The sequence below is a fragment of the Podarcis melisellensis genome (assembly GCF_964234715.1).
Source record: "Podarcis melisellensis genome assembly, chromosome: 12".
NCBI classification, from domain to species: Eukaryota; Metazoa; Chordata; class Lepidosauria; order Squamata; family Lacertidae; genus Podarcis; species Podarcis melisellensis.
In genome coordinates, this window is record NC_138544.1 from 14,367,908 (window position 1) to 14,394,278 (window position 26,371).

Sequence of the window (26,371 nt, forward strand, 5' to 3'; positions counted from 1 at the left end):
AAACCATGGTTTGACGCAATGTCTGAATTGAATCACTGCATTCTTCAAACTAAAACAGTAAAAAAAGATTGCGGAATGAGTTTCCTGTGAGTAAGCATTTCTATGAGTGTGACGTTTGTAGACAATACAACATAAATAATTTCACCAAGTTACTCTCTTGTTCGTCCTGTGCTTTATCTTTTCCCTACTGCAAAAAAGATTTGAGCATGTTTGGGAATAACCTACTTCACGTCATCTAGAATGATGGCAATTGATACAGTAATGTGCTTACATTGCATTGTTTTATTTAAAAAGTCATATAATTTACATTGCACCACCCTGAGTTATAATCTGTTGCTGTTCTTGTGCTCTCCTTCATCCTGTATATTTGTGCAGAATTTTCAGATCCTCAGAGAATACTTAACGTTTGTGTTCAAACCTGCTCTAGGAGAAGAAGCTTGAGAAACATGGTCATTCTGCTACAACTTGCAATGCCCTGTATGTCACACTCTTGGGCAGAATGATGGCTAGGTATGTTGAAATAAATACGGAAACTGTAGTGCTTCGCATGTGTTCTGTAACCAAAAACTGTAGATGAAAAGTTAAAAGCTGTGTTTTTGGAATCCAGTTCCACTAAATTCAATGGACCTTCATCACTGTTTTTAGTGGGATCTAGATTTCACAGTGGCCTGATTCAGATATAATGCTACAATATTGTTTTAGTGCTGCATATGAACTGATCTGGGCTTTAAGATCCTTTGTGGAGGCCTTCCCCAGAGGAATATAAATTTAATAAATATAAAATTTAACAAACAATAAATTTTAAGGAACAAGACTCAGACTTGCTTGTCCTCGTCTTCTTTCTCCTTAAGTGCAGCCGCAAAACAGGAGTTTTGAAACATCCACTTCCTCTTTAAAACTAACCATAGTTTATCATGACATATGAACTGGAGGGAACTCTGTCTAGTTTAAACTATGACCTGATTTAGAATGTAAACTAAAACCATGGTTTAGTGTAAGGACAAAGGAACTACCATGGGTTCATGATGTCTTGATGTCTTACATCCTTCTTCTCCTCCTCCCACTAAACTTGGACAAAGTCTAATTCCACTTTTCACAAAACCTGGCTTGTTGCATGTGCACCCAGAGATCATCGGTTAAAACCAACTTTGGCTGGTTAAACAAACCAGCTTCACATCCCATGGTTTGAATTTGGCTTGTTAAAAAACCTGATGTCTTTGTTGGAAATTGCCGCCCCTGGTTTGTACCTTGTGTCATGGACTGGTTGGATGCAGAGGAATGGGGGGGGGGACACCAGCTGGGGAACCCCCCCCCCAAGGGAAGAAGACTCAGAGCCAGGGGATTGGTGGTGGGATGACAAGGAGTTGTCCGGAGGGAGAAGAAAAAACTGCAAAGAAAAACAAGCAAAGAAGCGGTTGTAATTCTTGACAAGTGTCAGCATCAAGGCTTACATAGAATCACACCGTAAAACATTCATCGCACAGATGTTTATGAACAATCCTTGTTATTGTTATATTTAACTTAGGACTCAGCTTGAATATAATAAATATATGCCTTGCTTTAAGTGTTTTTGTGTTAATAGCTTTAATCTTTTTAAAAAAACTTAAAACTCTTATTTTATGGGATTTTTTTTTTAACCTGAAGGCATTTTGCTTTGTGCCTGATATTTTGATTTCCCGCCCCCACCCAAATTTAGAAACACACACCAGCAGATGTTTTTCCAGTTGGGCACAGGCGTGGCTGAAGTCTATAATAAATAGTCATTTTCTGTAGTAATTTAAATACTCGGTTTCAGGTGAAATGTGTGCTTTCTTTTTAAATCCTTTGTTTCCTCCTCCCCCTTTCCCAGTGCTGGAAGTGCAGAAGACATTGACGTAATCCTTCAGAAGTTTTTGCAGTGCCAAGACACAGTGTCGCTGTACAAGCTAGTTCTGAATTCAGTCGAAGAATCCTTGAAAAGTGAAAAAGACAAAAACCTCATGAAAGAGGCAAGTTACGAAGTCTAAAGAAGCTCTCCTTTTTGGGGTGGGTGTGTGTGTGTGTGAAATGTGTATGTACTTTCATAGAAACAGTTTTTCAATGGCCCCAAGTCCAAATTGTAAAATCCACATTTAGATTCCCACCTTTCATCACCATGTTCAGTTGGTTATAACAATTGTACCGTAGTCTGTTGTAAAGGGACCCCTGACCATTAGGTCCAGTCGTGGCTGACTCGGGGGTTGCAGTGCTCATCTTGCTTTATTGGCCGAGGGAGCCGGCGTACAGCTTCCGGGTCATGTGGCCAGCATGACTAAGCCGCTTATGGCGAACTAGAGCAGCGCACGGAAACGCCGTTTACCTTCCCGCCGGAGCGGTACCTATTTATCTACTTGCACTTTGACATGCTTTCAAACTGCTAGGTGGGCAGGAGCAGGGACCGAGCAACGGGAGCTCACCCCGTCACGGGGATTCAAACCGCTGACCTTCTGATCGGCAAATCCTAGGCTCAGTGGTTTAACCCACAGCGCCACCCGCCATATTCTACCACATGGCAATGTTGGCATCGCTTTTGTAGACCTTCCCACACCTCAGCAGGTTTCAAGGACATGTACTGCACACACAGTTTCTGCAGAACATGGACACATGCACAGCAACATGCATGCTTTATAATTTAGTAGATCAGGCAAGCAGTACTTCATTAAAACAAAATTAAGTGCTTTACGAGAAGGCCCTGCCTTCAGGCTTGCTATCTAAAAATAAACTTTTCCATTCCAAAGTCAATGGCCAAATGCACATTCAATGCAATTTGATTTATCTTGGAGTTTTATTTGGTCTGGGAAATTCTGAACAGCTGAAATGCTGGCTGACATTTTAAAAGTCAGTGCTTGTTTTAAGATAAATCTGTTCTCTCTTCAGTGCTCCGTTGTAGGTGTGTGGTGGCTCAAATCTCTTGTTATGTCTCTTCAGATAAAGTAGCTATTTAATTTACACTAATAAGACAAAAAAAATTGCAGCAAACACAATTTATGTTGTAGCCAGTTTTCAAAGCAGTGATTGATAAGTTTGCAGTCATGTTTTCATCTTTCAACTCTTCTGAAAGAGCTAAGATCAAAATCCCCTAAATCTAAAATCTTGTATATCTGTCAAGCATTCTCAAAGCTTCTTACATTGTTTAGGCACATTTAAATCTCTGTGCTGAGATTTTTATGAGGTTACTTTTTGTTGTGGGAACTCCCCCACTTTTTTAAGAATGTAGACAGAACTTCCTGGAGAGCTGTCCATCGTCTAGGTTCAATGCTAATGCTTATTATATTAATTGATTCAGTATTTTTTTAGCTTGATGCTGAAGCATCTACTGGTTTAGTTCTGCTGCTGTGCTGTATTATTTATTACTGGTCACACGGCAGACTCAGAAAGCAGTGGACGATACATTTTATTAAAATTATTTGTATGCTTGCACTGTAGATACTTTGCCTCATCAGTGTTAGTCACAACGGAGTCAGCGAATCAGAACTGATGGAACTATGTCCTGCGCTGTCTTGGGAAGTGCTGGCCTCGTTAGTTTACAGTTTGCACAAGATGTGCTTTTTGACATACGGCTGTGGCTTGTTAAAGTTTCGACACCTTCAGGTAAGATGTTCTTGCAAAGGTATCTGACACCTGCCAGCTTCTTATAGAAGGCAAAATGAAAGAATATATGCATCTCCTCCTTGCATTTTCAAATATTTTCTACAAAAAGAATCTTTTAAGATCCATTCTGTTTCATGTATCGTGAAGTTTGTGCTCAAGGAGAGAAAAATTATAGTTCTAGTCCTGTTGGGAAGTTTTGTCTTCCTTTTCCTCTTGCATACAGACATGCCCCAGGCATGAGGAATTATGTTCTTAATGTAAAATTCATTCCAGATTTTTGGATTTCCTTGCCTTACCAGCCTTATATTAAGCAGAAGGAAGAAAACTTGGTTTTTCTTCATTGCTTTCTCTGATGAGACTTCAAAATCCTCAGTTCACAATTTACTAATCCGAGAGATTAATGCTGCAGTCCTAAACCTATTTTATTAGTGGAACCCCATTGTATGTACTATGACTTATTTCTGAGTAACATGCATAGGATTGCATTGTAACACACACTTACCTGGGAGTAGGTCTAATTGGACTCTGTGGGGCTTACTTCTGAAAAGATATGTGTAGAGTTGTTCTGCAATTTATACAATGCAACCATTGTCTTCTGTGTGTTTTGTGTGTGTGTTTTTAGGCTTGGGAGACAGTCAAACTGCAATACATGGAAGAAGGTCAGAATGTTTTTGCTACTTTCAGAGAAAAACTCATAGACTACTTCACCATGCAACTAAGGTAGACTTTTCAGGAAATTAGAGAAACAAATAATTCAGTATTTCCTATAGTTGACAGATGGTTTTTATAACTCAGTGGCTAAAAGTCTGAACTGTAGACCAGGAAGTCTTCATCTCAGATTTCACTTCTGCTATAGACTCAGTAGATGGATTTAGGCAAAGCATTAACTTGGGACCAGGGCAAGATTTTTGTGATTCCAAGCAAAAATCTGGCAGTGGGGTCTCAACTTGGTTTTATCTGCTTTTTTTCATTTTATTTTAAAGATGTTTTAATAGTTGTTTTTCCCCCCAATATCCTTTGCTTAGCTGCTTTGGGTGCTGTTTTTTTTAGAAAGGCAGGATATAAATTGAAAAAATGTGGGTTTATCCATCTAAGTTCTACTCAGAGGAGACCTTCTGAAAATAATAGACCAAAGTTAGGCATGTCTATCAATTTCAGTGGGTCTGCTCTGACTATGACTAGTATTGGATCTAACCCAATACATTAGATAGACTCTATGCAGATAAGGCATTTTGCAGAAGATGTGTTGTAATATTGCCCAATGTGTATGACTATTTTATCAACCCCTGTATTTTGCTTTCTGCTCTCCCATCAGCGAAGAAAGAGTGACTTGGAGGAGTGCGGATGAACTCCCCTGGTTGTTCCAGCAGCAAGGGGACAGGCAAAAGTTGCAGAAGTGCCTGCTGAATCTCTTTGTGTCTCAGAACCTTTATAAAAGGTAAGAACTATGTCTTGGTTTGCAGGTTCTTATTGCTAGTGTGTCATTTCTAAATAAGCACACAGTCCTAGAAATACATACAGACACGCTCATTCCAGATAGAAATATTGAGTAACATCATGAGTATCTAATTCAAGCACCCCAGCTGCTCAAGAGTTCTTAATTCCCCTTCCTCGGTGCGAATAGCAACAGAGGCATTGGTTAGATTTTCTTTTTGCGCCTTATTTCCCCCATAAAGCCCTGGGTTCAAAATAGAGGGAACTGCCAGGACCTTTGATGCTATTGTGGTAGGACTGGGGAGAATGAAAGAGAATCTGATATGTGTAGTAAGCGGGAAGACTCTGCAAAAGATTGTGGTAGTCAGAATTTGGGGGAAAGAACTAAAGTGTGTTTTTCCTCAGCTTTTGTGGGACTGACCAATAAGGCAGAACCAATGGCAGTGTTGATTCATCATGCTGAGCCATAGGTGAGAATGAGCCTTGGGCTCATGTAAGGTTCAGAAACCTTATAGAGTTGAGAAGACTCTCTGGTAGTAGATCTGGGAAAGACCTGGCCTTGGAAAACTGCTTTCAACGGGAGTGGACAGCGCTAGGCTAGACAGCTCCTTTTGGTCATACATGTTTATAATTTAACATATTAAATGGTGCAGCTCTTCTTATACGGTTTTAGAGGTAGTTGAATTAAGCAGCAAATGACAATTGAGAGAGCCCATGTGTATACTTGCGAAAGAGTTGGCACGTAGACTGATTGTGAGGGGGGGGAATGTCATTGTGCTGTCCTAGAGACGTCTCCCAAAACTTTGACACATTTTGGATAACTGGCTCACCCAGCAGCTCATAACAAAGCGAGACTCAGAAGCCCTCCTATCAATTGCTCACCATGGTGTAGCTTCATAGGTTCCTAACTAGAAGAGGAGGAGGATTAAATTGGATACTGTTATTAATATTTCCCCCATGTGGGGTAGTAATTTTGGGGAGATGAGCAGCCCTCAGACCTTGATGGACTGCGTTGGCTGTTTTAGACCCAGCGTGATGAACATAAGGAGTAACATAGGTGTCCACCAAATGTATTTATGGGGCCAGAACCTTTATTAAATGTTCTAGATATAGGTAGGTAGCCGTGTTGGTCTGCTGTAGTCGAAACAAACAAAGAAAAAATTCCTTACAGTAGCACCTTAGAGACCAACTAAGTTTGTTATTGGTATGAACTTCCGTGTGCATGCACACTTCTTCAGATACACTGAAACAGAAGTCACCAGACCCTAATATATAGTGAGAGGTTTGGGAGGGGTATCACGATAAAGCTATTTTTGGCCATCTCACCTCTTGCTTTTTCCTGTAAGACCAATTGCAGTCGTTAACAGTCGTCAACTGGTTTACCACACCTATCAGCCAATCACCCATTCCCACCACCCTTCTGAGTAATACCCCTCACCACCCTCTCTCTCTCTCTCTCTATATATATAACTTACTATATAGAAGGGTCTGGTGACTTCTGTTTCAGTGTATCTGAAGACGTCTGCATGCACACAGAAGCTCATACCAATAACAAACTTAGTTGGTCTCTAAGGTGCTACTGGAAGGATTTTTATTTTATTCTATTGAATTTGTTTAGAATTTACTCCTTGGAACTTCTCCTGCACCGTATTTCCTTGCTTGCAGGGGCCATTTTGCAGAACTGCTGAGTTACTGGCAGCTTCTTGGGAAAGATAAGAGCTCCATGGCGGCAGAGTATTTTAGCTCCCTTAAACTTTACGAGCAAAGCTGCGAGGGGGAAGAAAGCATGATCTCTCTAGCTGATCTTTATGAAACTCTGGGGAGATTTCTTAAAGACCTGGGTCTTCTCAGTCAGGTAAGTGCATTTGGTGGGCAAAAGAGCAAATGAAAATCTTATGTCCCACAGTGACACGCAATAGGTATGCCATTTTGTGCAGTGTTGGATACACGGAGAACTGTAGTTTTCATTCAAATGGTTCATTATTTTTTGCTATTACAGTGGTACCGTGGGTTAACAACTTAATTCGTTCTGGAGGTCTGTTCTTAACCTGAAACACTTCTTAGCCTGAAGCACCACTTTAGCTAATGGGGCCCCCTGCTGCCGTTGCACCACCGGAACATGATTTCTGTTCTCATCCTGAAGCAAAGTTCTTAACCCGAGGTACTATTTCTGGGTTAGCGGAGTCTGTAACCTGAAGCGTATGTAACCCAAGGTACCACTGTAATTTTTAAAAAGCTTTATCTTTTTTTTTAAATGGAGATAACTATATTTATCCCCGGGAACATTACGGTGGAGGAGAACACCCACAGTCATTCTGTTAGGTCTCAAGACACCAGAGATGGAATCTTCGGCTGATGTCAAGCCTCTTACAAGACAATGCAGACCAATGTGGAGGTAGTCCGTTGAAGGACTGGCATAGTTGTGGAAAGTGATTGGAAAAACCCGTATAAGGTGTACGCGGCATCTCCCAACACCCAGAGAAAACAGTGTTTCCTCCTTCACAATGTATGGAACTACGTTTTTATATGGAGTCAAACAGACAGTTCGATTCACCTAGTGGAAAGTTTTCAGAGTCATAGTATCATAGAGTTGAAGGGAGCCTGAGCATCATCCCGTCCAATCTCACTACAATGCAGGTATCTCAACACATGGTCTCCCATCCGGTTTAAAACCGTGCCAGACCCTGCTTAGCTTTGCAAATGTCCTGGCACTTTTATTGCAGCACCACTAGGAAGTGGCAGGTGGTGGAGAGCTTTTAATAGAATTTCCTGGGCAACCCCACCTCCCTTTTTTAAAATAATAATATATATATTTAAAATAATAATATATACATATTCTTTTATAGGCCATTGCTCCTTTGCAGCGCTCGCTGGAGATTCGGGAGACTGCCCTTGATCCAGACCACCCCAGAGTTGCCCAGTCACTCCATCAGTTAGCCGGCGTTTATGTGCAATGGAAGAAGTTTGGTAATGCTGAACAGTTGTATAAGCAGGCTCTGGAAATCTCCGAAAATGCTTACGGGACCGAACATCTCAGGGTCGCTCGTGAACTTGATGCTCTCGCAATGTTGTATCAGAAACAGAACAAGTAAGCACAGCCAGTTTTCTCCTTCGTCTCTCTCTTTTTCTCCTCCCTAAGATGTTGCTCCAGAGAGACAACTGGGCTGCAAAACCTGTGGGGCAAAGAAATTTGGTTTTGGGACATCGGAAGGGTAGTTTGGGGAAGGAGGTTGTGGAAGCTCTTAGACTGGGGAGAGAGCCTCCCTCTCTTTAGGCGGACTAGTATGGCAAGGGATGTATGCTAATGATGCTTTGATGTTCAGCATTATTTTATGTCTCCCGAAAAATTATAGAGTGGGATAGGAGATTGGTTTGAGGCAGAGAGTACTGTTAAATTGCCTGGTAGCCTTATTTTCAGTCATCTGTACCAACTGATTTTGTGGGTCTTTTGAAATCAGGTTTTAAGGAATTGTTTTTGTTGGGCTTCACAAATGCTTGCTTCCATCCATGGGCCAGTTTAGATATTTATGCTCATGTTAATGTGATACAATGGGCATCGAATTACACCCATGTCCCACATCTCACCTGGGCACCTGCAACTGTGCCTAATTTCTGTAATCCATGCAGCAAGTGGAATGAAAAGAGGAAATGTGCTTCTGTTTATACAGAAACCCAGTCACTGGTAGCTTTTTATAGGCAGCCGCGGCTGCTGTGTATAGGCCATTACAGTACTGAAACAAACCCTGACAATACTTTCTCATAAAACTGCACCCCAAGAAGTCAAGATCTCCCACTAGCCTGGTGAGAAAGAAGGGTTATATCCCCCCGTTAAAAGCACTGTTGAACTCTTAGTAAGTTAGTCAAACAAAATCGTAATTGATTTTATTCATTTTAGATACGAACAAGCTGAACAGCTAAGGAAGAAATCCTTAAAAATTCAGCAAAAAGCTGTGAGACGTAAAGGAAGCCTGGTAAATGTTTTATTCCTTTGTTATACGGCTTTTGCTGTTTCAAGGCTTAAAATATAGAAGGTCAAGGCAGTGAGTTTCTTAATCTCCTTTTTAGTATGGGTTTGCTCTTCTTCGCCAACGAGCCCTGCAGCTAGAAGAGCTCACTTTGGGAAAAGATACGTCTGATAATGCTCGGACGCTTAACGAGCTCGGAGTTCTCTACTACCTCCAAAATAACCTTGAGTAAGTAGTGATTCTGTAACAACCTACACAGCTTCCTTTCTCTTAGAACTGGCTGGGAGGGTACCATTATTCCTGACAGGAGCAATGCCATACAAGTTTTGTAGCCTGCGTTCCATATGGAAGAAGGAACATCAAATATACAAACTCAGGTTGCAGGTTTGTGCCACTGCTGCATTTCCTGCCATTTTTGAAGGAAATGGCCAAAAGGACTTGCAGTTCCAATGTGCAGGTTGTCAGGAGCTCGGCCTACACTCGAGTAGGACCCTGGCAGAGACACACGCCCGACTGGCATGTTCCCTCCCTCCTGGTCGATTGTTCGGGAGCTTCATAAGCTTTCTTCAGCCCGAACATCACAGCGACCGATGCCAACAGACATCGGCACACTTAGGGATCCGCAGAGTTTGCGCAACTTGCGTAACAGACCTCAGCAACTCACCTTTTGGCTAATCTACTTTATTTACCTATAAACACACACGGAGCACTGCAACATGGCTCCCTCTCTCTCTAACGTAGTCTCCGTCACTTCTCACTCTGTGGAGTCAAAACATATACCATCATTTGAAAGACAACAATCCCATGAGTGCAACCATGGAGCAGGAATTCTAACACATGGACTTTGGGCCACTTCACACCTATCTACACCAGTTTCAAAGTTATAAGGCAGCTTGATTTTTATCAGCTTGGACCGAAGCATAATTTTGCAGCCAGCATTATCCATATGCAGGTGACATGTGAGGTAGGGGGCCAGAATCTGCTGGACAATCCCAATCCCTCTCTACTTATTTTTCCAGATGTGTCAGGCTTCCTCAAACTCAGTCCTCCAGATGTTTTGAGACTACAGTTCCCATCATCCCTGACCACTGGTCCTGCTAGCTAGGGATCATGGGAGTTGTAGGCCAACAACATCTGGAGGGCCGAGTTTGAGGAAGCCTGTGTTAGGCATTGTGTTCTAAATGTGTATGCTTAATTTCAACCCTAACCCTAATTTTCATGGTGTCTGTTATGTAGAGAAAGGCTAAATTATGCACATAGTGATATCAGATGACTTCAGGACCATCAGGAGAAAGACTGTCGACTGTGGTCCTAAATGCAGCTTCTGTTCTCCTATTGGGGTTTTGAGTTTTCTGCTTTGATTTTTGATAAAATTAGCAGATGCGTATCAGGGCAGGTCCAACAAACATTGAGCAATCACAGGTCCTGGGGTAAGTGGTGGTGCAATTATGGGAACTGCTGTGTCCCTGGCTACCTAGATCATCTGTTTCATTTGCATATGCAAGTGCATTTTAAGGACAGTGGGTATTGCTCATGTGTGGGGCAAACTTGTCTTGCATGAACCAGCACTTGCAAACATGGTTAGGCAGAAACCTTTTTCCTTCTTGAAAGGAAAAGTCAAGGGTTGACAAAGCAAGCCAAATTCCTTGCACAATATACTGAAGGGTCACGATTCTTCATCAGCAGTGGAACACGCTGGCTTTGGAGTAGAATTATACCATTCTGCAGCACTGGTAAAACCAAGGATGTACAACTGCTCTGCAAGTTCTGGTATGAGCTAATCCACTTTTGATGGATGCATTGACTAAATCACTTACAGTTCTGCGTTTTTAGTCTCGCTGCAGCAGATTAATGGTTTCCCTTAAAACGGACATTCTTCTAGGACAGCAGAGCTTTTCCTCAAACGCTCCCTGGAAATGCGAGAGCGTGTTCTTGGGCCTGACCACCCAGATTGTGCCCAGTCTTTGAATAATCTAGCAGCCCTCAGCAACGAGAAGAAGAATTACGACAAGGCAGAGGAGCTGTACGAAAGGGCACTGAACATCAGGAAAAGAGCGCTGGCCCCAGACCACCCGTCTCTGGCTTACACGGTGAAACACCTTGCTGTGCTGTACAAGAAGATGGTAAGAGCAATACACGTGTGAATGCGCTATTCATTTTAGGTGTCAGAAGCTCTCACCTAGCTTGGGGCTTTACACAGTAGCTTGCCGTGACAGTGCAGTGGAAATAACAGAAGCAGAATAAATTATGCCAAGTATATTAAGTCCAGAGTAATCGCACAGCGCTGCAAATAGTGACATTTTCATTTGACTTCAACCAACGGTTGATGACAGCATGGACTGAATGTGCTGCATTTCTAAAAGGAAAGAAGACTATAGAGATCTGCCTCTCAAGCTCATGCTTGCTTTGTTTCCTAGGGAAAGCTTGACAAAGCTGTTCCTCTGTACGAGTTGGCTGTTGAAATCAGGCAGAAATCTTTTGGTCCAAAGCACCCGAGTGTGGCCACTGCTTTAGTGAACTTAGCAGTTCTTTACTGCCAGATGGTAAGTTTTCTCTGCCCTCTCCTTTTATACACAATATCAGGGATGGTTAATGAATGATATGCACAACATATGCCACATTTCAATGTAGCCAATAAGAAGAGGGGGAAAAACACCACATTAAAATCTCTATTGCAGCTCCCTCAAATAAATATAAAATGCTGGTTTTAAATAGGACTAAAAATGTGTGTTTTCACATTAATTGGAAGCAGATACAGAGGCACAGCATAGTATTATCGTAAGATCTCAGGGCGGTTCACATTTTTGTATAGCTGTATAGTACATTTTGTAAGGGACGCGGGTGGCGCTGTGGGTTAAACCACAGAGCCTAGGACTTGCCGATCAGAAGATTGACGGTTCGAATTCCCGCAACGGGGTGAGCTCTTGTTGCTCGGTCCCAGCTCCTGCCCACCTAGCAGTTCGAAAGCACGTCAAACTGCAAGTAGATAAATAGGTACCGCTCCGGTGGGAAGGTAAATGGCATTTCCGTGTGCTGCTCTGTTTCGCCAGACGGCTTAGTCATGCTGGCCACATGACCCGGAAGCTGTCTGAGGACAAACGCCGGCTCCCTCGGTCAATAAAGCGAGATGAGTGCCGCAACCCCAGAGCTGGTCACGACTGGACCTAATGGTCAGGGGTCCCTTTACCTTTACTATAGTACTTTTTGAGCACAGCTGCCAATGGCTTTCCCCATTCCACTTGCACAAGTCCTTGCTTGTTAGCAACCCCCCCAGAGCATGATGGAACCTATTAAAAACCTATAAGCAGGATCCCACAGGTGTTAGTTTGGCTCGCTTACCGCTCATCCCTGCCCTTGCCCAAATCCTCTGGCATGCAGCAAGATTTCTCTCTCACACACACAGCAGTTTGGATATGAAACAGCAGGGTTATTATTTTCTCAATGTTTTCCTTCAACCTCCTCCCTGACTGCCACGCAAGTTAGTTCACAGGAAGGGATGTGTGTGTTCTACTTGTCATAATTCGCATCAGGCAGATCAGGCTCCCTAGCAAAGCCCTTACTCACATGGTTCCTTTGGGAGTTTCACAGAGCACCCTTTCTTATCTGTTTATAGCACAGGACAGAATAGGCAGAAAACCCCAAGGGACACTTTGCAAATACGTTGGAAAATTCTTCTACGCAAACCTCACCTACCATACAGTTTCTGTTTTTTGTGGTTAGCTTGCAAATGAGGATATCCAAGCGCTCTGTGAGTAATAGCTGGCTATCTCTGAAGAAGACTCATGACTTCTTCAAAGGTTTTTCTTTTTTGGCAGGTAGGCAGGGAGACAGACAAACTCTGGCTGAAATGTTTGGTGTTCATTGCTTACATTATATTCATTCCTTTGGACTCAGTCTGCATTCGGGCCAACTTATGAGCCTAGTTTTTCTCATCTTCAGAGGTTAAGCCTTGCACAGCCTGTTTTAATTCTTTGACTTGGTGTCCTGGCTTAATTTATAAAAGTTGCAGCACCCGTTTTTGCCTTCCAGCTCTCAGATTTTTATCATACCTTAGCCAAAATCTGAGAGTAGTTACATGCTATACTCCTAGGCATAGATATCTTACGGTTTCCAGTAGTTGGAATGTAACATTTTAATGAAACTTAAGTGTTTCATTAAACACACAGGTGGCGCTGTGGGTTAAAGCCTCAGCGCCTAGGACTTGCTGATCGAAAGGTCGGCGGTTCGAATCCCTGCTGCGGGGTGCGCTCCCGCTGCTCGGTCCCAGCGCCTGCCAACCTAGCAGTTCGAAAGTACCTCCGGGTGCAAGTAGATAAATAGGGACCGCTTACCAGCGGGAAGGTAAACGGCGTTTCCGTGTGCAGCTCTGGCTCGCCAGAGCAGCGATGTCACACTGGCCATGTGACCCGGAAGTGTCTCCGGACAGCGCTGGCCCCTGGCCTCTTAAGTGAGATGGGCGCACAACCCCAGAGTCTGTCAAGACTGGCCCGTACGGGCAGGGGTACCTTTACCTTTTTAAGTGTTTAGCTCAGATCTGAACAAACACTTTTGGCAATACCTGTTATCTTTTGTGCCCTAATACTTCTAGAAAAAGCACTCTGAAGCCTTGCCTCTTTACGAACGCGCGCTGAAAATTTATGAAGACAGCTTTGGGCGGATGCATCCTCGTGTGGGAGAAACATTAAAGAATTTGGCTGTGCTTAGGTAACATTCAATCTAACCAACCTACCTTGTTATTTTTTAAAAAAGTGTATGTGTGTACTACTTGCTTACTGAATAATGCTAGGTTCACAAACCAGATCTTTGGACCAGAGCCAAAAGCTGCGGTGGTGGGGTGGTGGTCAGAAGTACCTGGCAAAGTTTCTTTGAAGCATTTTAATGTAGTATATTTTGATTTTGGGGGGATGACTTTAATCTCCAGAAAAGTAGGAAATACGAGTTAGTGTTCTATAACTTTTTTCAGTTCTACTACTATTCTGCAAATGTTCTGGAACAGCAATGTGGAATGTTTTTTGTTCCTTTGTTTCCTCTCACTCTCCCCCCCCTCCCCCCAGCTACGAGGGAGGAGATTTTGAGAAGGCTGCTGAACTCTATAAGAGAGCCATGGAAATCAAAGAAGCAGAGACTTTGTTGATTGGCGGCAAGGCAGCGTCCCGTCATTCATCCAGTGGAGACACCCTCAGTTTGAAGAGTGCTTTCTCTCCCAATGTTTTTTTGCAACATGGACAAAGGTGATGACTGGGTAAAAAGGTAAAGGACCCCTGGATGGTGAAGTCCAGTCAAAGGCAACTATGGGCAGCTTTCTGCTCATGTGGCCAGCATGACTAAACCACTTCTGGTGCAACAGGACACCGTCACAGAAAACAGAGCGTATGGAAATGCTGTTTACCTTCCCACCACAGCGGTACCTATTTATCTACTTGCACTGGCGTACTTTCGAACTGCTGGGTTGGCAGGAGCTGGGACAGAGCAACGGGAGCTCACCCCGTCGCGGGGATTCAAACTGCCAACCTTCCGATTGGCAAGCCCAAGAGGCTCAGTGGTTTAGATCACAGCGCCACCCACGTCAAATGGGTATGTCTGAATAAGAGGAGGATGGCAGTGCCCTGAACACTTTGTTTTCAGTATTGCTGAATGTTTGCGACTGTTAAAAAGTAGTTTTAGTTATATTGACACTCTGGTCCTGCATACATTACATGGATTTAAGTCCCATTGATTATAAGGACAGGTACGTATATAATCTATAATACCTTTCTTAGGTGCAGAGTCTTTCCAGCAAGAGATAGGAGGCTCAGGTGAAGCAGTAACGATAGAGGTGCAGAAAGATGGAGGTTCTTGATTTGAGCAAAAACAGGGAGATGCTTCCTGATTGGGGCAGAAAGCTAAGTTGCATGCCTCCCTTATTTCCAGCCAAGTAGAGTTATCCAAGGTGAGTTATCTTCCACAAAAGGAACAGAGGCTTCCCCTGGTTTTTAACTCGCTGACTCAAAACTGTCATTTGTCCTGCAGTTTACAGAGGAAAGCCAACTTCAAACTGGGTTTTATGGTGTTCATTTGTTACAATAGACCATAGTTAAGCTTAACCAGAAATTTTGGTTTGGACACAACACAATTGAAAGTGATGGCTAATGAACTCCTTGTGGCTGCACTAGAGAAGATAGGGAGTACACAAGCCCAAGTCTTATTCGTGTTACATAATAATCAGGTTTTTTTTAGTTACAGCACCTTCTTTCCTTGACCAGGTATAAAGGATTTGTTGGAACTGAGCTGTCATTCTGTAATGTCTTTTCCTACTTCTGTTGGATTTAATGTGACTCTACAGTCAGAGCTTTTGATACCAAGAAGAGGGCCTTCTCGGTGGTGGCACCCGCCCTGTGGAACGCCCTCCCACCAGATGTTAAGGAAATAAGCAACTATCTGACTTTTAGAAGACATCTGAAGGCAGCCCTGTTTAGGGAAGTTTTTAATGTTGGATGTTTTATCATGTTTTTAATATTCTGTTGGGAGGCGCCCAGAGTGGCTGGGGAAACCCAGCCAGATGGGTGAGGTCTAAAGAATAAATTATTATTATTATTATATCTCCAAAGTGGAGAGAAAAAATAAAAAACATTTGACTATCAATCTTTCTGTAAATTATGAAATTTAAAAGCAGTATTTGTAGCTGTCCAGTTATACTTCCTTTGAGATATACATTAAATTGTGAGGAAGTGAAACTCTTAACTGAATAGCCTGCTTTGTGTTTGCTACATATTCAAAATCTAGAGCCGGGACTCAAAGACCATGTACCATGTACTCTTGAGCTGTGTGGGCTGCTTTTCTTTTGACCTTCAGGAATGGCTTATGTGTGGGACAGACACACAGCTATAGTTGGCGGCTGGGCATGAAGAAATACACCATTTAATTTAAAAAATTATACACATTTGAAGGCTTCCTAATTTCCCTTATCATTTTTTGTTCTATCTTACCTGGTTCTATACAGCTTTGCTTTCTCGCAGTTAATATATTCCCCTTGATACGTGGCCCTCCGCACAGGGCCTTATAAGTGTTTACCCTAGCACAGCAACCATATTCATGCATGCTTATTAGCAAGCCCCACAGAAAACAAATCATACTTATGGCTGAATATTGAACAGGGCTGCAGTAAAGTAAGTATTAAATATTCCTTTCTTTGTATTAGGCATCAGGCTGAAGCAGTGGTAGCTTAGAAACAAATGGTTCAATTAGTCTTAACCCTATTTGTTTGCACTCCAATAATAATTTAATCTGAAATGTTTATAAGCAGGAAGCAGGCCTTTGGCAACAAAACTTGTATATGGTATAAACTGCACCAATAGAAGTTCTGTTAAAGCTGAATTCTAGAAATGTTGGTAGTCTAAATTTCAAAACTCTTGTAACAAATTTAATAGTTGTGAGTAGAGCACAAAGTCCTGAGGTAGAAAGCAATCTATAAAAGCACACAAGTAGATAACACATTGGTTGGTTGATGCTGAGCTTATTTTAGTAATAAAGTTTATTTCCAAGAAAGTAACTCACAGGAAGGACACACAAAAATGCTGTTGTAAAAATGCGAAATGGAAACAGAATGGAGTGTGGTTGAACAAGTAGTTGAAGCAATTAATTGTGGGATTGCCTAGAACCATCAAACTTCCAAACCACTTTTCCCCCCAAATATGTCTTTATGTTAATCACCAGCTAACGACAAAAGCATTTCTCCAGCAGGCTTATCCAACTGACCGTACAACATTCAGTCCAGCAAGCATAAACTGTAGTTTAATGCTGGTGGTTTAAAAATAGTTAGCCTTAGGGCCATTGATTCTAAATAGGCTTCTCTTCAATTGCAGCTTCTTTGTTTACTAAATATATACCTGAAATATTACTTAAATAAATACTACTAAGGTGACATTATTATAAAGCAACTGGCAAGAGGCCTTGTAAGTGCTGAGTGACTGCAAGTGTCATTAACCCTGCCTAACTTTCACTTTGACCTGCCTGGATTAGAAAGGGAATTAAATGCTTTGGTGGAGGAAACCCTGGCAACTTCTGCTTCCCAGAGCTTTTTATCCTACACCACTTGAGTGATAATCTACAATTGAACATAGTAGACTAGATCATTTGCCAAACTTACTCCTAGTGCAGTTTTCTCTTATCAATTCAAAGCAACTTTCACCTCATTGCTTTATTTTCCTCTTATTTGGAAACTGAGGATTTTAGGCATGATGGCTCAAGAGCATTCCCAAATTCAGTATTCTCCATAATGGTATATCGGTGATAGCAAATTTTAGCATTCAATGCTTCCTATTACACATTGCATGGCCAGAGGAACCAGATATTGGCTCGTCCCACATTTTCAGCCCACTAAGTCTTCCAAAAGACTTCTCTTGCGGCTAACAAAAGTATACCAAACAGTTATTTTTCCATGTAATGGTCATAATTAATTGGCTAGGGTGTATGACAATGATAATCATTTTTTTAACAAGGCTCTCTCTATATATCACATAGCCTTTCATTCTTCTAACTATAAGCTTAAGCAGATCAAGTGTTACTATTTTAGACACTTTTCCAATCCAGGCATCCTAAGGAGAAACTGATTACGCTCAACAAATTTACTCTCACCTGAACTGGGCTTAAAAGGCTGCTTGGCATTGTGTTATATATTAAACCTGTCAGCTTGCCTTGGTTTTCACTGGACCCTCATACCTTCTGTAAAGTCTTCACATAATTAACAAAAAGACAACATGGCGATGCACTATTCATGAAGGACTAAATCTGTTACACATCACTGGCTGCTGAAATTACAGTAATCTTGAAGTGTTCTTTGTGCTAGATGCTCTTCATCTTAGCCATAAGTTCTTCTAGACTTTCTTCAGATTCCGGAACAGTTTCCCCAGTAACAGCATTCTCTTCCTGGTGAGGGGAAAAGAGTAGTAATTGCCTTTACATCTTTTCTCTATAGCCTCAAATCCAAAACAAGCTTGGCGTGCTGAACACCACACACATTATAGTAAAATAGGCTGGGTACAAACGTAATTAAATACTAACACCTGTCAGTCACCCAACATCACCATCATGTCAGGGGACTCATCCTTCCTTCCTTGCATGGCAAGTACAGAAAATCCACGCTTAGTCACGCCAGGCTGAAAGTTACCAATGATCAATGCTGACTTCAAACTCCACCTTCTGCAGCGGTTGGCTACGCTACTGAATGCCTATGGGGGAAACTCAGAAGTTCATCCCAATGAGCTTTAGTTAAGGCCCATCAGGTGATATAGCATCCTTCCACAAGCAGAAGGACACTTCAAGGCTGCAAACTGTGCATTGGCAACTGCATCTCTGCATGCCCTTTGCCTGATAACCTGGAGGCCTCACAAGCCAGAAGTTCCCACCCCTTTGTAAAGCAAAGGTTAGCAAAGCATGTCAGTGCCAAGTGAGCAGAGGCTCTCTCCGCCAGGGAAGCTACGACAGCCAAGCTTGGAAGGTGCAAAGCTTGCAGTGCTGCTGTGGCTGTGACAGCAGTTGTGGGCTGTTAGGCTCGTCCTACTTTTGTGTAGGACCCTGGTAGAGACACATGCCCGACTGGCATGTTCTCTCCCTCCTGGTCGATCGTTTGGGAGCTTCAAAAGCTTTCTCCAGCCTCAACATCACAGCGACTGATGCCAAGAGGCATCAGCACAGTTACGATTCTGCAGAGTATTTGCAGTTCGTGTAACAAAACTCAGTAGCACAGCATTTTGGCTAATCTACTTTTATTTACATATAATACACTCAGCATTCTGACTTTGCTGTCTGATGAAAAAAGAGGAAGGAGCTAAGAGGAAAAAAACCAAAGGACAATAGTCCCACTTTCCAGAACACAGTAACACAAAACATCCTGTCTCCGTCACTTCCCACACTGTGGAATGAAAACATACACCGTCATGTGATAGACAACAATCCCATGACTGCAAACACTGAGGAGGAAACCTAACATCAGCTTCATTGACGTACACGATGGAAGTGAAGACTGCAGAACAGCGGCACTGATTGCTCATTCCCATACGCAACTTGACAAGTTAAAGCCAATCCAAATAAAATGTTTTCGACGTTAGCTAAAAACAACTTACCACCTTGTTTGGTATTGTGTATGCCATTGTGATTCCTTCTGGAAGATCGAGAACTGGACCCGAAGCAGCTTTTAATTCTTCCTCTGAAACTTCCGATACCAACTCTATCCCTGAATAGCCCCAAACACATCAATGCAAGGGAAAGCGTTAGTGCAGATTAATAGTATACACAGTAATCGCCTACAAATATAAAAAAGTTACAGACTGAAATTATGTTTCAGGGCAGATAAAGACATTACAGTGGTACCTCTGGTTACAAACGAGATCCGTTCTGGAGGCCCGGCCGTATCCCGAAAACTTCACAACCGGAGGTGCCCTTATGCGCACGCACGCAAAACCCGGAAGTATACACTTCCGGGTTTGCAACAGCCATAACTCAAAGATTCCGTAACCTGGAGGTTACGCAACACGAGGTACCACTGTACGTTTTAGTCAAAAACCTCTTCAGGCAATTGGAAGGGCAGGGAGTAGGGCTGTTACCCTCCCCCATGTTGGACTGGCCCAATGGATCTGGAAGCAGTGGTAATGTTTAGGGGTTTTTAAACCCTAATTAAGCATAACCTCCCAAAGTGTGGGATACCCTTCCATGATAATAATAGATCACAATAGTGAGAAGACCATAGCTTGTACTGCTATTACAACTATGTCCTCACTTACAGCTACCTGCTTTTTGGGGTGGGGGCTCAATTGAAATCATTCACAAGAGAGAAAGTAAATAACAGCTGCTTAGGCTGATGGGAATTTTACTAGTTCCAAGCTAGTTGTAAGCTAGCAATTTGTGTTGTCTTAGTATCTTAACTCACCCCAATCATTCTCTTCATGAACTATTTCTTCTTCCTGTTCAATTACTTCTACTTTAGGATTTTCTGCTGCTTTTTTCTGGAAATGCAAACACAGTCACAAGTCGTTTTTGTTCCCACAAATGGGAAAAGTTAAATAATTATATGCTAAAGGCCCATTCAGAATGACCATACTCGGGTAAATAGCTCCAAAGAGTTCATGCTACATTTTCTAACTTCCGCTGAACAAGTTATCCACCCCTTTCCAGGAATCGGAAAAGGAGCCTGAGCTCTTTTAGTAATTTATTTTACCTTGTACTCTTCCTGCTGGTGTCTACAGTTTCTGTCATCACACTGTGGATTTGGTTTCATCGTCATGGAGGGAAAGAAATCCTGCATTGCATTATAGCCAAGGTAAAAGCTCACCGTGCCAAAATTCAGTAAATATCTGGGGGGAAATAAAGGAAGGATAAAAGAAGAGAAGAGTTTATTGTTTGCATGTGTCAGACGGAAGACACATGGTTCATTATGGGTGACATTCAATGATGCTTGCCTACTTGCGCAACAGAAATCTTGCACAACTGGAGTTCTCCTTCAGTACCTGTGCACCCCTAAAATCTGCTCTGGAGGGTCCCTACTATCTGCAGCAAATATAGGAGGATGTGGAGGGAACAGATGGACAATGCACAAGGACACAGCTGCTCTCACTACTCTGGATCTCACCCAATATGCTTGATGTCATGAACCAATTCCCACTTAAACTTTTTTTTAAAATCGAGGCATCTCAGTCACTTACTTCAGGACGTTTTGAACAAGAAGACCGGCGACCACTCCCATAGTGGTGGGAAGGCTGGCGGCACAAACTCCCTCCCGTTTGAGCGTTTTCTCATCTATATTTGCTGCTACGACAAGTGGAGGTGCACACTAGCCAAAAAAGGGAGAGGAGTTTGAGAATCATAAAAGGGGCATTTGAAAAACCCATGAACAGGAGAAGGAGCCAACAAAAAATGACTTTAGATTCCAACAACTTCACCTTAGAAGGACAGCACAATGGAACATGGAAAGTGTAACATCACATACCGCAAAACAAGCTGATTCACCAGGGATGATGAGTTGGATATGGCCAGAGACAGCGTTTTCGCTCACTCCAGATTCCATCCATATTTGCCCAAGTTCATTACAAGCCTTAAAAAAACAACAAACATGCCCTATTTATACATGCATAAGTTGCATTTGCTGCAAAAATCTAAACTGCTTATGGATATAAGAAGTGTCCTGCTGAATCAAGCTAAAGGCTTATCTCAGGGGAGGGGAACTTTCTAGATCTTGAGCTCCCCCCCCCCCCCAAGCTGACTGGCAGCTACTTTGAAAGATGAGCCAGGACACCTTTGCTGTAAAATCACATGACCATCACCATGACATCAGGTGACCCAAATTCAAAGGCAAGAATCAGTAGCACACTCCTGGTATCCAGGCCTGAAAATGAACTCATTGTAGGAGAGTTGGTCCGGCCCCCTGATCATCTGAAGAATTTCAATTGAAAATAAGTTCTTAGGAAAACAAAACTTCCTAGGTTTTTGGGTTTTGTGACAGACTTCAGTAATCCCTCAAATTTCTCAAACCAGACCTGGAAAAAGGATCCTGTTCATGTCGCAGAAGTCTCTTAGCATTCACAAAAGGATGAAGCTGAAGTCGCCAACAAAATGCGGTTTAATCTCCAATATTACTATCTTTGTATATGTATTCTGCTTTCATATAACATACACAAGCTCAAGGCACAATGATACTGCAAATGTACCAAGCACAGCTACTCTGGAATAGCCACATCTTTTCAGAAGCGGCTTACTTTTGGGAACCCTCCACTGCTCCCACTGAGGTGGCACAGTAGCCACATTTGCTACAATGTACTGGGTACGGGATCCACAGCTTCTAGCAATAGGTGTGCAATGTGTACTTGGGTGATAACAGGAGGCATGTGTGCATTGCTGTTGCTGCACTTACCGTGTTAATTGCCATGCGTGCTTCAAAATTATCCACGCAGCTCAATACAAGATCAATGGGTTTCCCTTCTTCTAAACCTCCGTTACTATAAATAAAAAGGGGAGAAAATTGAATTATTAAGGGAGCCTTACTAGAAGATCAAGGAAGCTGTTTTACCATGAAACTCTCCATTCATTATTAGCATGGAATCCTTCTCTGCTCAAGGGTTGCATCCCCTTCTAGGAAATCTTACATGGCCCACATGCCAGCAATGGGCAGGGCTAGAACAACAAATGCCAATTTAACCTCTGTACAATAGGCTAAGGCGATTGGGCCGGATCCGGCCCCTAGTTTGCCTACCCATGGGCTAGTTGCTTACAGAGACCCCTCTATCCTCCATCCAAGCTAGGGAGAATCATTATAAGAGTTAAAGGATTATTTCCAGCCAGCTAAAAGCCCTCAAGGATGGGGTAAGGCTAGGTCAGACAGCAGTGTGGCCTGGGAGAAAGGGTGTGTGGCCTAGAGAGTCCCAAGGCCAAACAGAGAAGCCTGGAGAGCTGCATTTGACCCCCCCCCCAGGCCTGAGGTTATCAACCCCCTGATTTAGAGAAATGTGAATCAGTAGTGTTTCGTTACGACCACCACTACCAGCCCCTGAAAGATAAGTTACCTGATCCTGTCCATAAAATGTTGAAAGTTGTCCACAGTTGTGATGTTGTAGTTATGTACTTCGAACTGCACATCAGGGTTGATGTTCCTTAGGGATAAAACCAACACTGCAGCTTTAACATGAACATCTTTAAAAGGAGCCCCACACGTTTGTGTTGCAAATTCTAACATACAGCAGTACCTCGGGTTAAGAACTGAATTCGTTCTGGAGGTCTGTTCTTAACCTGAAACTGTTCTTAACCTGAAGCACCACTTTAGCTAATGGGGCCTCCTGCTAGCACGATTTTTGTTCTCATCCTGAAGCAAACTTCTTAACCCGAGGTAATATTTATGGGTTAGTGGAGTCTGTAACCTGAGGCATATGTAACCTGAAGCGTATGTAACCCGAGGTACCACCGTACTAAGGTTGCAATCCCATGCTCCTACTGGACTCAGAAGAACTTCCTTCCGCATAAAGGTACACAGCATGATTTCTTTAAGATTAGTTTCTTATGAAACTTTTTTTTTTAAGTTGGAAGTTCTGCATGTCTGAAGTCGCATTCCAATAACTGGATGACACCTCCCACTTTCACATACCTCAAAGTGTGCTCTGCTGCTTGCACTTTACTCAGTCCAGCTTGGTGGGGTTGGAAAAAGAGCCTGTTCATATTGGCCAGCTCCACCTTATCATAATCAAACAGGAGCAGCTAAAACAAAGAATACAGTAACACATGAATGGCCTTTGCTCAGGTTCATGTTTAGGACAGACAGGGTCACAGCCCTTGGGCTAACAATTACTTATTCCTACGGATTCTAAAATGACAAACATATTTATTTCTAAAACACCTGGAATTCAGTTTTAAAAGACTGTGATAGTTTAAGTAAAATAAGATTCAAAATTCACATTCATCACAGATGCCTTTAACTTTAAATAATAACTTTGTAAGGGTTACTTCCGCAAAAATGCTCCCATTTGTCCCTCATGTGCTTCTGTGGCAGAGATAAAAGAATCAGAGAACAACAGTACAGTGGTACCTCGGGTTAAGTACTTAATTCGTTCCAGAGGTCCGTTCTTAACCTGAAACTGTTCTTAACCTGAAGCACCACTTTAGCTAAAGGGGCCTCCTGCTGCTGCCGCACCACCGGAGCATGATTTCTGCTCTCATCCTGAAGCAAAGTTCTTAACCCGAAATACTATTTCTGGGTTAGCGGAGTCTGTAACCTGAAGTGTATGTAACCCGAGGTACCACTGTACTGGAGATTGGTGGGGGTTGGATGTAGGAAATAAAGCTTCAACACTGATGTTTGCTCTTTGGCCATGGGCAAGTCATTTCCTCTCTTCCTAACCTACCCTACAGGACTGTTGTTAGAATTAAATGAAATAAATCCATGTATGTTGCTTCAACTATTTTAGAAAAATGAAGTACCAGCATAAGAACCAAAAAAGGACATGCAAGGAGAACTGTGTGTCCGAAAATGCACAGTAAAGATACTTCCAGGAGCCTCAGCCAATTACAGCTTCCAAACCATCACTAATCATCATATATGTGACTACCCTTTACCCATTACAGAGGCCACTGCGAATACATTTAAGTTGACAAAGGGAAATTAATCATTCATCAAAGCACCACTGATTTTACTCAGGACAGTGTTGTTATAAGGAAGAAACGTATTATTACCTTACCAATGCCACATCTTGTCAGCATCTCAGCGGTTACGCTGCCAACTCCACCAACACCCACCACCGCGACGGCAAAGGAGCGGATTTTCTGCAACAAGAAACCAACACCGGTAAGCATTTTGTGCCGTGAGTTTACATCATTAATGCAAACTTCTATAAGAAACATTATCCCACCTCATAGTCTTTCACAATTCCCATTCTTTTCAGCGCCATCAGGCGACTAGAGAGAGGGAAGAAACAAAAACACTTTTGTCAAGTGGGCTTCATTCACATGGCACAGCTATTTCAAGATCAAAAGGAGATTAGCAAATTCCATGGTGCAAAATTGAAGTGTGTTGAAATCCCTGTTTGTCTTGGATATTTCAGCAGCTCCAGATCTCCCACAGTGATTAAATTAAGTATGGATTCATTTACAACATCCTGGAACATAAACCAACAACCTCCAGATTGGTGAAAAGGGCTAAACGGGAACACTTTGAAGGTATGTATACAGCCTGTTCATGCCACTAATTGCTGTGCTGCCACTAGGAATAGCCATTACTTGCCTCTTACTGTTCCATTACAGTAGTTGAAAATGCCACACCACTTCTTGACCAGCTGTTAAGGACTTCCATCTATCCACTGACACAGGGCTGCCATATTTCAAAAACTTAAAAAACCAGGACACCCCCCGAAAAGTTCTTGAGTTTTTGACTGCAATGCTTCATACTCAGGGCTGCCTCTGAAGAGTTCTGAAACTCCAGCTGGTGCAGAATTCAGCAACCAGGTTGCTCCCTAGGGCAAGCTGGTTTGAGCACATAACACTAACCCTGGCCCAACTGCACTGGCTACCCATGAACTTCTGGGGCCCAATTCAAAGTGCTGGCTTCAACCACATCTCCCCATAGGAACCAACGTGGACCCCACAATCTTGAGGCCTTTCTTTTGTGTGCCTCCAGAGGTTAAGAATGACTAGGCCAGAGTGCTAAACTAGGATCTGGGAGCCCAGGGTCTGCAAATCCCAGCTCAGCCTTTGAAGCTGACTCGGAAACTACAACTAATCCAGAATGCGGCAGCTAGACTGGTGACTGGGAGTGACCGCTGAGACCATATAACACCGGTCCTGAAAGACCTACATTGGCTCCCAGTACATTTCTGAGCACAATTCAAAGTTTTGGGGCTGACCTTTAAAGCCCTAAAAGGGCTCAGCCAGGTATACCAGAAGGAGCATCTCCACCGCCATCGTTCTGCCTGGACACTGAGGTCCAGCTCCGAGGGCTTTCTGGCAGTTCCCTCAATGCGAGAAGTGAGGTTACAGGGAACCAGGTAGAGGGCCTTCTCGGTTGTGGCGCCCACCCTGTGGAACGCCCTCCCATCAGATGTCAAGGAAATAAACAACTGACATTTAGAAGACATCTGTTTAAGGAAGTTTTTAATGTTTGATGTCTTATCGTGTTTTTAATTTTCTGTTGGGAGCTGCCTAGAGTGGCTGGGGAAACCCAGCCAGATGGGCGGGGAATAAATTATTAAGATTATTATTTTACTTTGGAAAACTGTTAAAATGATATATAATGAAATTCAATCAAGGGGATTTGAGGAAGTCACTTAATAATGTTACCAAGATTTAAACAGGATGTATGTATGTTTGTTTTAATTTTTTTTTTTTTGGAAAATTAATTTTTAAAAATTGATAAAAAAATTATTACTTTACATGAAGCTCACTGGGTGACCCTGGGCCAGGTAGCCTATAGCCTACCTCGCAGGGCTGGTGTGGAGCGGGTGTGGGGGGAGAACCTTGAGCTCCTCCTTGGGGGGAAAGGGCGGGATCACAGAATGGTGGAGCTGCGAGGGACCCCCGCCCCACAATGGTCATCTAGCCCAACCCCCCCGCAATGTAATTCACGACCACCCTCCCCTGCCCCAAAGACCCGCTCACCTGTACGGGTTGGAGTCGGTCACCTCCGGGCTCATCTGCTCGATCCTCGCCCGCCGGCCTCCTTCCCCCCGGCCCAGCTCTTCCTCCAGCTCCCGGACGCGGCGCCGCAGCTGCTCCACCAGCTTCTCCGAGGCGGCCATGGCGATCCCTCAGCGGAAAGCCCGCAGTACCGGCTGCTCAGCCCAACCCCGCGCCGCCGCTGCTGCCAGAGACACGTCTCCCCAACCGGCGCTTCCTGGAGTCACGGCAAAAGGCTTCCC

The 26,371-nt window shown here is 43.0% G+C and overlaps 2 protein-coding genes across 4 annotated transcripts in view; one reads left to right on the top strand and one right to left on the bottom strand.

Moving 5' to 3' along the window:
* Nucleotides 1-26,371, top strand: part of NPHP3 (nephrocystin 3) — a 227,965-nt gene that overhangs the window by 24,178 nt on the left and 177,416 nt on the right. For both annotated transcript variants that reach the window (XM_081882914.1, XM_081882915.1), the window contains exons 16-28: nt 428-510; nt 1,850-1,988; nt 3,445-3,609; nt 4,232-4,329; nt 4,925-5,047; nt 6,709-6,898; nt 7,890-8,131; nt 8,939-9,014; nt 9,109-9,236; nt 10,891-11,131; nt 11,426-11,551; nt 13,597-13,712; nt 14,063-14,250. In XM_081882914.1, coding sequence (XP_081739040.1) covers nt 428-510; nt 1,850-1,988; nt 3,445-3,609; nt 4,232-4,329; nt 4,925-5,047; nt 6,709-6,898; nt 7,890-8,131; nt 8,939-9,014; nt 9,109-9,236; nt 10,891-11,131; nt 11,426-11,551; nt 13,597-13,712; nt 14,063-14,243 — 1,908 coding nt within the window. In that variant the 3' untranslated portion in view covers nt 14,244-14,250. The remainder of the gene's footprint in view (nt 1-427; nt 511-1,849; nt 1,989-3,444; nt 3,610-4,231; nt 4,330-4,924; nt 5,048-6,708; nt 6,899-7,889; nt 8,132-8,938; nt 9,015-9,108; nt 9,237-10,890; nt 11,132-11,425; nt 11,552-13,596; nt 13,713-14,062; nt 14,251-26,371) is intronic.
* On the bottom strand, nt 16,485-26,370 carry UBA5 (ubiquitin like modifier activating enzyme 5). 2 transcript variants are annotated; one of them, XM_081883014.1, is made up of 12 exons: nt 26,112-26,370; nt 24,371-24,416; nt 24,195-24,284; nt 23,113-23,222; nt 22,538-22,624; nt 21,889-21,973; nt 20,968-21,072; nt 20,684-20,811; nt 20,200-20,335; nt 19,912-19,987; nt 19,112-19,218; nt 16,485-17,912 (listed from the first exon to the last, which is right to left on the bottom strand). In XM_081883014.1, exons 1-12 carry the CDS (start codon nt 26,249-26,251, stop codon nt 17,829-17,831), a joined length of 1,194 nt encoding a protein of 397 aa, XP_081739140.1. In that variant the 5' UTR covers nt 26,252-26,370; the 3' UTR covers nt 16,485-17,828. The 2 variants fall into 2 exon arrangements, with proteins under 2 accessions (XP_081739140.1, XP_081739139.1); XM_081883013.1 differs by having other exon boundaries at nt 19,109-19,218; nt 26,112-26,367.

Excerpts from the sequence above, each read along its gene's own strand:
- UBA5 (XM_081883013.1), bottom strand. The coding sequence starts at position 26,251 with ATGGCCGCCTCGGAGAAGCTGGTGGAGCAGCTGCGGCGCCGCGTCCGG. Across the intron at positions 20,336-20,683 it reads CTTGTTCAAAACGTCCTGAA|ATATTTACTGAATTTTGGCA; the intron begins GTAAGTGACTGA and ends ATTTCCCCCCAG. Across the intron at positions 19,988-20,199 it reads ACCAGCAGGAAGAGTACAAG|AAAAAAGCAGCAGAAAATCC; the intron begins GTAAAATAAATT and ends TTGCATTTCCAG.